Below are 13,552 nucleotides of genomic sequence, written 5' to 3' on the forward strand. Positions count from 1 at the left end.
TTATGGATGATATTTGCGCGCATCAATTTTCGTGCATTTAAAAAAAAAAGTTTGAACCATACTATAAATCGTACAAGGAAGCTGCAAACTGAACAAATTCAATATCAGAAAATGGATACTAAAAATAAAGGGCCTCTTTTCCTATCGTAATAAGTACTGATTTTATTTTAAACTTGCACATTGAACATTTCATATTCTCTGTGTTGAGTCATTTGTTAAACCTCCCTGGTTTTTGGGGCCCAAGTTTTTTGTGTTTTTTTTTTTTCACACTTGCATCAGTTTTGGTGTGCCCAGAGGATGTCATCCATATAATCAAATCAGTGTGGCCTAAACAGTGTTACTAGTACTGTATCACAAAAAAAGGAAGCGTATGCTTGTGATAGAGTGTAGAACATCGTTTACATCAAGTCCATGACTTCAGACAGTCTGCTATGGGTTAAAGCCAGTAAAGACCCAAATTTCATGCATGTCTTAACTGTGGGAGTTGCCAATCCTCCACCCCCCTCTGTTCACTGTCAGGGATGATTAGTATCAAACAGGGCGAGAACCTTACAAAAATATGTTTCTCTGGTATAGGTTTTGAATGGAGTGCATCGGTTTGTTCATAAAGCAGCGGGCTGGCAAGACTGGAGAGGATGAAAATACCAAATCGAAAAGCACGGAACAATCTTCCAAATTGATGGTAAACAGGACTAAAATTTTTCGCATTCTGACTTCCCTGTGCTCCTGAGGTGGATAGCAGTGGGGTGTCACACCTCATGCTGCTGCTCGCCCAAAAGTTCAACAGTGATACTGGCAACAACAGCACAGACTGTAATCACCACCACATGGTCAAATTCCTCCGGCTTTTCCCTCCGAGTCCCCCGACAAAATTCCCAGATCCTACCGTAAACTTGTTCGGCTTTTCATCTGATTTCCGGCGCAGAGCCCAGTAAGTCTTAAAGCAACAAGAAAGTTGTTCTCAGTTACTCCTGCAGGTATAATCTGATCCTACAAGGCTTTTGACACTTCCTAAGATTTTAAAGTGTGCCTTGACAACACTCCCAGGGTGCTGTTCTTCAACCTTTGACCCCTGAAGTTCCATACAAGCCCTTTCTCCTTCAAGGTCGTGAAAAAGAATTTACACCTTTTCTTTCATCATAAAAGTGTGAAAAGCGGAAGTTCTGAGATGATAAAAAGCGATTCATTCAGACTAACTTGATTTGCGCCCTATGAGTAATGCATGACGCAGACATCACATACTCGCCCATATAGGAAATGGTAAACTGTTTTGGTGACTTTATTGCCCCTCGGGGTTCCACTGCGCCTGGCCCTGGCCGGATTAGCCCAAATCTCCCTCCTCAGCCAATTTGTAAATGATCCTGATGTCGTTGGTCGCTAATTCAGCCACATTCTCATTATTATTCAGCCTCGTTCGGGGATGAAATTACGAGAAATGTGATTTTGATGCCCATCCGCTTTCACTTGTCTACTGTTGTATCCAAATTTTGGGAAATTTGCTGAGTTAAGTCAATAGAGGCTCTGGAGAGGGGCTCGTAATCAGCCCAGACTGTGAGTTTATTTGGTCTCGGAGGAAAACACTAACCTTGGCAATCATTGAATTTTCCCAGCAATAATCAAATAAGTGGAGTTTTCCTCTGCTGTTAATGGAGATAATTATAGAATTTCCATCTTATTTAACCCAAGCTCTTGCCTTAATGGCCTGCTGGGCCCTGCCTTATTTCATTACCAAAATTGTAAGGGTTGGGGAGGGGAGGTCCAGTGAAATAGGAAACATATGAGTCTTCTCTGCCACTGGAAGGGGGCAGGTAGAGCCAGATTCCTGTTTTTACATCACATTCCCTGCACCAGTGCCTTGCCCCTTTGTAAGGGAGGGATTCAAAGTTTAAATGTGTAAATCAATGCAATCTTGCCTCAATTTACCCTATCTACCTAATTCAATGATGATACTTCTTTGGGTGACTGGGACCTAAATGAGCAGATGACCCCTCATTAATTGCCGCCAGTGTGCAGCCTATGAAAAGTGTCACCCCTCTCTATCAGGCTACAGACATGACAGAGGAGGGCTGAGAACAGGGTTAATAGAATGGCAGGAGCACGATTCTAACTCGGGGGAGACCGAACTTGTCTGACACTCTTGAACCTTGACAGTGTCATGGAAAGGAGACTTACACCTCTACGGTTCAGGGGTGAGGGGCTGATGTGGTAGAGCATGGGACTGGGGCTAGCTCAGTGCACCAGAGGTTAGGAATATCACACGCCAATGGAGTAGAAATTGTACCAAAGCCAAAACTTATTTTCTTATGTAATGTTGACTTATTGTTTATGACTGTTAACATTGTGAATTTGCAACGCAATTCAGGTTTATCAACCTGCGATGTTGTAAATGTTGAATAAAGTTTAAACTTAAGGGAAATTGTCTGAAGTTCTTTAAATGAAAAATAAACTTCTCACTTAAAGAGATCTATTTTTACTAAGTCACACCAACTTGATTTGTTAGTTCTCAAATTTCAAAGATCTTTTTCTATCTTACTAAATTTATATGTTAAAATGTCTGCAAACCAAGGGAATAGATTATTGTGGCTTTAGTTGTTAACTTTTTTATCAGACAGTACATGTCATGATCCTTCTCTGTCTATATATCATTGTCAAAGTGGGAACTGTATAGCCCTGTTTTGGCTGGGGTTTCTGGTGTGTTGAGGCAAGCCATCTGTACTGTCAGGTGTGTGTGCTCTTTCTGCATGGCTGTGGGACAGGACACACTCCCTGCACCAGTGGAACTAAGTTGTCTCTGTCATCACCCGATTACTTCATCCATGGCCTTGTGCTGTGATCTTAGGGTGTAGCCGACCATGTGTTCTACCCTTACCTTTGTAGGCACAACAGAAGCAAACAGCATGCAAGGAAAAAAAAGGAGGTGAATGCATGATAGGATGGCACAAAAGATGCAGGGACTGGGAATCATACCAACAACTACATCTGCCAGTAATAGTGTTGTACAGGTACCTCTGAACCACTGAATGCTGCCATGTCACGAGAAAGCTATCAAGAAGAAGTGAGCAAAGGTTCCATCTTTTAACCTATCCCTATCGTACTACTGTATTGCCATTTCAAAGTGAGGAAGAATTCCTCAATTAAGTTGTCTTAAGGAGTTGTATGAAGAAAAAAATGTTTTGATTGTTTATTTTTGGCCTTAAAGATGGGATTTGCACTATAAAATCACCCAGGGCACTCAATTGTCTCAGTTTAAGCTGTGCACTTCACTTCTGTTAGTTGCATTGTGCTGCTTGATATGTCAGAGTTTCACTTCTTCTTTAGAGAATATCTTTCTGCCTTTAGATTATTTTGTCTGACGGCTGCCAAGCTCCATGAAAGTGTGGGGTTAGGTTCCTGCCCTCCACAATCCTTAACCTACACTTCCATGCCTCCTTACAATCTCATCCCATGATGCATCACTCCCTGACCCTGACAGCCGTGACCTCGGCCCTCCTTCTCCGTGTGGTTCCTAAGGCCACATTTTTGGAACATCAAGGTGTCCTTTTGACTCAGGTTAGATGGTTAGCGCCCATTTGTCTCTATAATGACAATGTTGGGATTATCCTCGCTTGTCACGGATACTTCCCTTGGACTTTGTTGCCATGGCAATGATGCTTGGGGGTACAATTTGAAAGCCTTGGCGGCATGATTAGAGTAAGGCCAGTTGGACCTGGGGGTTGAAGGGCCACTCAGAAGTCTAATATCATCACATTGACAGGGATTCTATGTCCAGCATCATCAAGTGCATCAAGGTAGGAAAGGGTGAGGCAAAAGCTGTGCCCCAGATGTACCTAAAATGTGCCCAGTAGACTCTTCTGTGAGGGTCTGCATGGGGGGTTCCGACAACACTTAATGCTGAATTCAGAAGAACCTTCCATATATTACGCTAAAATCATAAAAATTTAGTCGCCTCACTATGAATTGATCGAATAAGATGGCCTTCCATACGAATTACGGGAAATCAAAATAGGCTGCCTACGTCTTTAAAGGAGCAGCATGTAGACCCTCTTCTATCCTTGCGTAACACTGCATTTTTTCCGCTTGAAGCAAAAAGTCCATTTTAGTCTATGAAGATGGTCATGGATTCAGAATGTTGTCAGTTCTCATAGAAAACTATCACAATTCATTGACTAGGCCACTCCAATCCCATTCGTCGGTTCTCATTCGTCGGTTCTCAGACCTTTTTATATGCAATTTTAGCAAGAAAACATCATAGGTAGAGCGCTGGGGGGAAAACTGGCATCTGGCTCTGAAACTGTGTACCAAGGTACTGACTTTCCCCTAAGACTCTGTTTTCATGTTGATATTCCAACCCGGTGTCATTTCTAAAAAAATCTGTGAACCAAGACTTTAAATTTGGTGTGGCAATAATGAAAAAAAAGACTGTTTTACGACATTCTAAGTTTTTGGCATGGTCTCTTCTTATTACATTTCTTTTTACATGTTTTTATGTTTTCTGAATATGCTTGCTGTTACAACAGTATGTCTTGTAAAAAGACACGGCAGTACTTTTCTTTTTGAGATGGTTCATGTCACTTCCTCTTCATGTTGGCCTGTGGCCAGTCTAAAGGAGAAGTCAGACTGTTTCTGGTACAACAAGGTTAGCTTCATCCCTGCTTCTGGGAATGAAACCAAGCCCACCTAATTACTACAGAGCCCACGGCTTAACTGCTCTTCGGATATCAAGAGTAAAGAAACGCACCAACAGATGGGGATATTTTTGTGAAAACCGTTAATGGCTGATTTTCCTACATATGGATTTTAGGTTAGATGAGTAAGTAAGGTGTCTGTTAGATGAGTAAGTAAGGTGTCTGTTCAGCGCATCGGTCATGACTGTATCGTGGCAGTGCTTCCGGGTTTTCTCCACCGTTCCTAGATGCCGTACGACTGAATCGTGAGGCTGTTGCTGTTAACAGAAAAAAGACCCTCATCATCTGCGCAATAAGTGGACCAAACCCACCCAATTACGGCGAAGCCACAAGGCTCGCCCGTTTGCGGTGATCCCGCCCCACGCAGACGGGCCCCCCTTCTGCCTGGCTCCATCCTGGTTGGCGGGTAATCCTCAGTAATGGCGTAATGATACGTCCTGATCCCCTTCTTCTTCATCAGCATATGCGGCCTGGAAACTCCCGCCAGCCCCGCTCCTATGATGTGCTGGGTCTGTATGACGGCGGGGGCCCTAATCTTGGAGCTTGGGTGCCTTTCTAGGCTTGATGAGGTGGCTTAGTACGTAAGCTCATTGGCTGCGGGACGTCTCTTTCAGTAATACCACACAGTGAAACTTCATATATAAATGTCTGTGCCTTTTCATGACAGATGTCGAAGTAGGAGTTTGTAAATATTAGGATTTTGGAAGGTGGGATATGATATTGGCATGAAAGCAGTGATAGATGTTGGACTTACTGTGATGCCACTGCAGGGAAGGAACAAGCCAACCAGAAAAAATCAACATTATTAAAACAAGTAACAGTCTGCTGGTCTCACATTTTTGACCACCTGCCAAATAATTTGGAGCTGTTGGTGCAGAAATGGTTTGCGAAAGTCGGTGGAAAACTGGTGGTATAAGTCAGCGCACCCCTCAAGGACACTGGGGATAACTCAAAACTTGTTACAGTTAAAAAGTGAACTCTGTGAACAGATAGATGATACTGTGTTGAGAATTGATTGCTAATTCTTTCAGATTATTGAATTAAACTAATAAAACATTGTCAATGCCTGTATTACATGACATGTTTGTCCTAGACTGATGCTTCATAAGCCTAATGAAAAATGTTTTATGAAAATTAACAATACATACTTATTTCTCAATTTTGGTTTTGTATTGTTTATCTTTATTCACTAATAAACTCTGTTAGTAATGTTGGGTAACATAAATTCGGGATTTTTCCGATAATGGTTGACTGAAATCAATCTAGCAGAACAATAAACCATCCTTTTTTTCTATTATTCTGTCAGTATCATGTACTATCTTTGCACTAATCATATATATGGTAGATTTTGTCTCTAGTCGTGCTGACACCATAATATTTCAACTTGAAACTACCGTCCGCCGCACGCACAATTACGGTGCTGTTGGACAGGGGGGCACATTAATTCGGGAGAGAAGATTCGTCTTGAATATCTTACCGCTAATCACATTTTATACAGCAGCTATTCGTTCCATCCTTGGCTTGAGGAGAGTGCTATGGATATAGACGTGTCCAAGTAAAAAAAATACACGAAAAAACGGCCGTACCGCACACATCAGGCCTACGGGACCAACCCGTGTGTTGAGTCGGTAGCTATAGAACGTCAAAGTCGACATCCACCGTCATGGCAACGTGTACATTATTCATGGAAAGTTAGCCGGATGCCGTAGCATTGATAATACTACTATGTCCATGTATTCCTTGTTGTGTTAGGAGCAAACTTTGAGGAAAATATCGTCCTCAGTCCACAATCACACGCAGCATTTAGACAAAAAAGTGTTCCTCACAAACCTTTGTCGTCTGCTTGACAACAGGATTCTGGGTAATGATATGGCGACGGGAAAATACACGTGCCGTAGGTTGTAGCAACAAAGAGGGGTTTTGATGATTGATCACACTTAGAGTCCAATTGCAGGTCAGCAATTTTAAGAAAATAAGTTGTCTTGTAAATGATTGTGTTTAGCAGGAAGCGGATGTGACATTTGTCTTATAAACCAGCCGACAACGATGTAGTGTGGTTCTCCCACGATGCCCTCAGACTGTTCCAATAAGGGACGGAGAGTTTTTGTCTTCGTCGCCTTCTATGCATGCTTATCGAAGCTTTTCAGACAGTGTTCTGAATACGTTAGTCTGTCAAGTTTGCATTTCTAGCGGTATTACTGATGTTGCATCTAGCAAATATCCCTAAATACCCCGTTTTCGAAAAATCCCGAATTTAAGTACCCCACAAATTTATGTTACCCAACGTTACCTGTGTTTCATGTTTGTCCTAGAGTGATGAATCACGAGTTAGCCAAATGAAAAATATCTTATGAAAAGTAAACATACCTACTTTTTCTAAAAGTTGATTTCCTGTTGTTTACCTAACCTTTGTTATGTACCTTCCGTCTTTCCTTTCTTCCTTCCTACAATTAAACAGGATTTCCTATTAGTTCAGCTGACAATTAAAAATCTTCATAAAAGATACTGCTGCCCTACAAATAAGGGTTGTCCCAGTAAAAACAAAAAAGGGGAGAGAGATTCATTTGCAAGAATAGATAAAAACATGGCTGAGGGCATCTGACCGTTTTGATCAATGGGTGTATGAAATACAAATAAGGGTAGGAAATAGTTGCGAAAGTGACATATCTCATTAACTCTCTGTTTTGTTTTTTCAGCAGGCCTAAGTCATTGCCAGATATGCAAAGCTCTAGTAGACTGAACCAATACATCAAAGTTGTACTGTTACACATCTGCTGTGTTTATTGAAAAGAGCTAGCTGCTCTGGAACTGTCTCTTCTAAACTGGAGAGGAACCTCTGTCCAATCAAAGAAAACAAAAATTCGACTCGCTATTACATGTGGCATGACCCCTCAGATGGATCCTTTCCTATGTCGTTTGGGTTGATTTCTCAGGATTAGATGGTACTTCGCAGCTTTCTCCTTTCTGAGACTGTTTTACGAAAGTTTAAGGTTTATTCCTTGTGTGAAGGATGATTCACAGAGGCAGATAATTATGCATTTCTTGTAAACCATGTAAGGGACACTGTAATATCTATCCTTTTGGTGGTCTGCTTGTACTAAATCCCTTTGAGAGGGGGCACTGGTGGGGCAAAAGACTTTTGGTCGGAGTACAATGCTCGCGTCAGGCTCCCGTGGAGGGCTCTGTACCTGTGTACTTAACACAGAAGCCGCCCTAAGTGTTTGGTTTTTTTGTATGCACAGACAGGGGTGTTTTACATGTGAATGCTACCTGATCCTCTCGATCCACCGTTGTCCAAACCCATCATGGTGTTGATACCCAAAACAATGGGTAGGGCAGCGCAAGCTACCTGCATACCTCAGCACATGCTTCTCACATTCTGCGCAGGTAGTCAGCGCCAATTACATTAGTCTGGAGGCCCTGCAGGCAGGGACCGCTGCCCAATTTCCGGGGTAGGGGAGACAATGAACAAAACTGGCAAGCTTGTTCAGGCAGAAGACCATGGGCCAACCCCTACTGTCAAGACGTTTTTGTTCGGAGGATCCGTACCCCGCTGGTGGGCCATTGGCGCTGCTTACGCTAACTCCACCTTTTCAGTCACTGGCGATTACTTCCACCGCAGTGGATGAAGAGTTGATAGTTTAAATGGCGCTGAAGCCATGTAGACCTTCATTACTGTAACATGGGGTGTCATTAGCGACTCTGGCCTTGCCTTCACTACCTGTGTGTCCTGACACACGTTTCTTACAGTTCCGAGAATAAATTTAGAAAAGGGTGACACATACACAACTTTAGACGGTAGTTGGTGTGGAGATTAAAAATAATGTTAATAGTTCATGCGTCCCCGGGTTGATTTATGCGGAGCATTTTTGATAATCCCGCAGTGTCACTTCAGTCGTTTGTGTCGGAAAAGCCCCCTGGGCAAGACTTGCAGCCTGTCTCCATGTCAGGGTTGGGGCCATTGTTGAGCTGACAGCGGTGACACCGCCATAATAGTCATGTCAGACAAGTCAAGAATACCGGGGTCCTGTCAAGTCAAGTAAATAACTGAAGAGGGGTGGCACTCCATGACGCACACATTAACTGGAAGTCGCTTTTGTTTATGAGTCACCAACTATTCTCAGCTCTTCCTAGATTGTACTAGTATTGACTCATATATTACTGATCTACATAATTACAAGGTTGACTGTTACAACTGTTAGAAAACTTTACTCTTCAGTTTTGAAGAGATTTGTTATTTGTTGGTAGTGATAGACAGACCCTTCAAAGGTCAACACAACTCAAGAGTTTTTTTTGTAATAATTGTCATTAATCACCATGCTAGTCCTCCATTACATGTCACCAAGGTGTCACCATGCACAACTGGGTTAATGCGTCATACACACTCACACTCAAACAAACCTTTAGAAATATCACCTGACCTTACTTGACCTCTGCAAGAAATAAGAGGAGACGTTGTGTCTGTATACAGCTTAACCAGCAGCCTTTAATATGTCACAATTTCTTCCATACATGTACAAATAGGCATTGTACATACAAGACATTTAAATAATTTAGTTGGTATCATTGGGACAAGGTAGGGGATACAATACATATGGCTATGAACTCTGGTGTGGACGACACCTTTTTAAAAAACCTGACTTCTCTTGCTTGTTTTTCTGTGATAGTCAAAATACTGGATATATTGCACAGCATGTTGGAAGAACACGTGAACAAAACCAAAACAAAGGTGAACTAAATAGAAACAACTTCATGGCTACAATTGTGCTGCGTTTAGACACTACTATTTACATTGAAGAAGACAAGACTGAAAATTGTCTTGAAGAAAGAAACACACGGTTGTCTTCACCAACAACTTCCCTGGGTTCCCTTTCTCGAGAAAATGTTTCTCACTTTGCTATACTCTTTTCACTGATCCCTGTATAATTTGCGACGTTTCGCTTTTCAAAGATTCAAACAGGAATGAACCAAACACTGCATACAGCAACTTAGCAATAGAATGATGAATCAAAAAGGAAAATACAAAAATATACCTTCGTGAGGGATAAGTATTACTCTTAACAATTTTTCGGTGACCTTAGCTTCTACGACACACGTTACCTAACCCTTTTCTCTAGATACAGCATAAATAACAATGTAAGTGTTCTATACAATGATTACAAAGATATCTTCTTTTCACAACACAAGAAAACTCTCCTCGTCATAGAGAGACAACAATCTAACTAGGCATGCTTCGAGATTCTGTAACACAATTCAACCCAGACATCAATATTATACTTCAGTAGCCTACTTTGACATCTGGGCTTGTTAATAATAAGCCCCTCTTTGTCTGTACAAGGTATCCTAGGTACTAATATCTACAGTTTCTGCACTTCGAAATCGTCAAGACATTACAAGACATCATCATCATGCTCACAGCAACAATAAGTCGTCATGTACAACCACTATACGTGCAGAATAATGGGGAACTTTACACAGAACATTTCAGTCCTGCAACAAATATGGCTATCCTGGGAATGTCATGGAATTACATGGAATGGTACATGATGGAAATATGAGCCCATCCGTGGAGGGTGCACATAAAATCTCGCGCCCAACCAAACCAACTGTATCTTAATCGTGGCATCTATTTTTTCGATTCCAAATATCTGGATTCGGATTTCGCTAACATGCCTACAGAAACTATGCCGTATTCAGCACCAGTCGTGGTGCCTCTACAACACGAAATATTCCTGAAATCACTCTTTTTGTTTCTTCTTCACAGGAATGGAATGAGTTTACATGAGGCAGCTGCCTGAGAGCTCGAGAAAGCCTGAGGCATCGGTTGGTAAAATAAAGGTGGGTGTTTTCACGGGCAGACATCATTAGGAACTAATAACACTATAAAACTTTCATCTGTACTGACTCTCTCTGACTTCATCATTGGTTCGGTTTGCTTTACACTGCGTGGCGATAGCCGGTTTAATGCAACATGGTATAATAATAATGGGAAAGTCCAACATCACCAAGTGGACATGTAAATGGATTTTTGGTTTCTCAAGTCATGCCAGGGCCCCTCTGAATTTTACAGGCCACCCTCATGAGATGAGCTGCGAAACTCAGACGGTTACAGTGGCATGACCCTCATTTGGTAAAGTTTTTCACTGCAGGGATGAGGTATATGTAGGAGAGCGCGCGCTCCTTACGCCAGTGCACCCACTATACTGGAGGACGTGTGGAGGGGGTGGTGGCCCAGGGACAGTCCGGAGCTAGGGTGCATGTGCGAGGGGTGGGACATCATGTGGTGGTTGGTGTAGTTGGAGGGCACGTAGCTCATGTGGGGCATGGTCGCGCTCAGACTGGCGCCGCAGTCGGAGAAGGGCGGGGAGTTTACCGGCATGGAGGTGAAGGCCGTCAGCTTGTCGTCCGACTTCATGAGGTTCAGCTCGTCCTGCTTCCCCTTCTTCTTGGACTTGTTGGACACTTTCCTGTTACGTGTCTGGATGCCGTCCTTCTTCATGGTCAGGGGTCTGTTCACCTGTGGGGAAACACAGAGATGTACATTCATTAGAGGGGGCTGGGGTAATCCTCTCAACATACATGAATACATTGGTATATCAATGAAGTTGCATACTTGTAACTTGATCCTACTTTCCAACAGACTCCTTTAGGAGCTGAATTTTTTTCTTTTTTGAAATTTTGCAAATAGGGTAAAAAAATTATAGCCAGTCAGAGGGCTACATTCATTAGAGGGGGGCTGGGTTAATCCTCTCAATATACATGAATACATTGGTACCAGTACATTGATAAATCCTCTCGATTCATGAACATGTATTCATGAACATGCATACTTAATCCTACTTTTCACTCAAGTAGCCGTTATCTTTTTTGTTTAATTTGGCAACAAATAGGGTTCAAAATTTGCCAGAAGTTAACCAGCTACATTCATTAGAGGGGGCTGGGGGCAATCCTCTCAACATACATGAATACATACTTTATACAAATCCTCTACACATACATGAATACTTTTGCTACATTTACAGATTTTGATTTCTTTTGTTTCTTCTCTGTTGTTTATACCATTGTTTTTATTTTACTTGCAATTATAAAGTTAAATAAAGGTGTATACTTAAACATTGTTTCCAGCACGCTACTCTTAAATATACCGCAGTGGCTGAAAAATTGTAGACATTGGCCAAATAGGTTGAATAATTTGCCTGGGAAAAGAGGAACAACCTGGCAAATCATTTAGCCCATTTGGCCATTTCTTCAGCCACCAAGGAGTCTAGTGCAGACTTCCTAATCCCTTTTAATTCTAGTTCTGTTTCCTCATTAGAATAACAGCAGGCAAGTCTGTAAGCTGTCAACATTTCTGTCACAGGTACTTGCGACAATTACAGTAGATATAACATCTACTAACATAATTCCACCAGGGTACTTAATTCCACCACCCTTAAAATATATGTTTAAACAGATTTCTAAACCTACACCCCCCAGGATAATGCACTCTTGTATATCCTAACTGTGCTAATATACCTGGGGGTGCTGCACTATTGATCTCTCAAATTCAGAGTTTTTCAAAGTGGCAGATTTATGAAACATGGTGGATTAATGTTAATGGGGGTTGTTGCAGTGAAAATTTATTGTTTATCACATTACAGGACAAATCAAGGCGACTTGGCTTAGCGTCAAGTTCAGTGGACCGTTTTTACAGCTTGACTTTGGATCTAACTTTTTCGTTTTGCCTACTAAAGCCAGCAGGCCTAATCACAAGGTAGTACTGCTGAGAACCTGCAATTACGGAGAAAAGGTCACCCCGATATCTTGCCCCCCTTATCAAGGCACATTTACTTGCATGACTTCACCATTGTATCCTGGAAGTATATCCTATCATGTCATAACCACCACCAGATAACATCAGAATGGGGTTGGCCAAATCCTGCCCTGTGTGTAATGTGTTGTGTGGCATTGTGGACATCACAATGCTCTCCACTTTAGGTAGATACGACCTACATTTCAACTTCAAGTGGGTTTACTGGGATTTTGTTAACGTGACATTGCTAGTTGTTTCCGTTGTCTTTTGATGGCTTGAATGAAAAGATGATACACTGGTTTTGCTTTTTATGTATTGGTCTGTTTTTTTGTTTAGGTGCCAACTCTAATCGCTGTATAAACATGTAATATTTTAATAGAAGATATGGTTCACAAGGGTGTGACAACCACCTAGACCTGTCACAGTTTTGAAGACCGCTCGCGAGCGAAGCTATTTACGTTCCTCGTTATTTGTTGATTTATCTTTTGTCCAGGTTCCCAAACTTCACCTCAGGGACCGGGACCCCCGCCGTGCAGGGGCGGGCCTGTCACGCCGTTGTCTATACCACTGGCGACAGCAAGACACATGCGGTAAGACAAAACACAATCTGCCCGCCATTGTCTCCCTAATACGTCCCACCCACTCGCTTCTTTGTCCCATTGTCACAGATACACTGTTGTCTTTGGGGGACAATGAGTAACTCTGATGGCTTCTTGAGAGGACGTCGACTGACATTATAAGGACACCCACCTATCTCCTATACCACTGTCTCTCTACAACTACCAGAAGTTCCCAGAACACATACTGATCTCGTTAGAACGGAGTGACCCACTTGTTGTGGTCGCCGTGCTCTCTCTTTAGCAACTTTCCAGGTCAAACCGTATTCCCGAGTGTGTCTACCCCCGCCTTTTTTAAGAGCACGACCTCGGTATCGGTTTCATTCCTGAGAAAACATTTAGGAACTTGGCTGGGGTTCGTCCCCGACGTTTTCTTAACGTCGGCGATCATGTGTAGAAGTTTAAAACTTTATCGGGGCCAATTACCATACAGATTCTTCGTCAAAAGTGCTAATGAA

The 13,552-nt window shown here is 42.2% G+C and overlaps 2 protein-coding genes across 10 annotated transcripts in view; one reads left to right on the forward strand and one right to left on the reverse strand.

Annotated features, from left to right (window-relative positions):
* Positions 1-13,552, forward strand: part of LOC136434884 (synaptotagmin-9-like) — a 156,786-nt gene that overhangs the window by 65,008 nt on the left and 78,226 nt on the right. For all 4 annotated transcript variants that reach the window (XM_066427982.1, XM_066427980.1, XM_066427981.1 and 1 more), the window contains exon 9: positions 12,971-13,067. In XM_066427982.1, coding sequence (XP_066284079.1) covers positions 12,971-13,067 — 97 coding nt within the window. The remainder of the gene's footprint in view (positions 1-12,970; positions 13,068-13,552) is intronic.
* Positions 9,141-13,552, reverse strand: part of LOC136434882 (GATA-binding factor 2-like) — a 36,019-nt gene continuing 31,607 nt past the window's right edge. For all 6 annotated transcript variants that reach the window (XM_066427975.1, XM_066427976.1, XM_066427974.1 and 3 more), the window contains one exon: positions 9,141-11,202. In XM_066427975.1, coding sequence (XP_066284072.1) covers positions 10,867-11,202 — 336 coding nt within the window. In that variant the 3' untranslated portion in view covers positions 9,141-10,866. The remainder of the gene's footprint in view (positions 11,203-13,552) is intronic.

The sequence above is a fragment of the Branchiostoma lanceolatum genome, chromosome 5 (assembly GCF_035083965.1).
Source record: "Branchiostoma lanceolatum isolate klBraLanc5 chromosome 5, klBraLanc5.hap2, whole genome shotgun sequence".
In the NCBI taxonomy this organism is placed as follows: domain Eukaryota; kingdom Metazoa; phylum Chordata; class Leptocardii; order Amphioxiformes; family Branchiostomatidae; genus Branchiostoma; species Branchiostoma lanceolatum.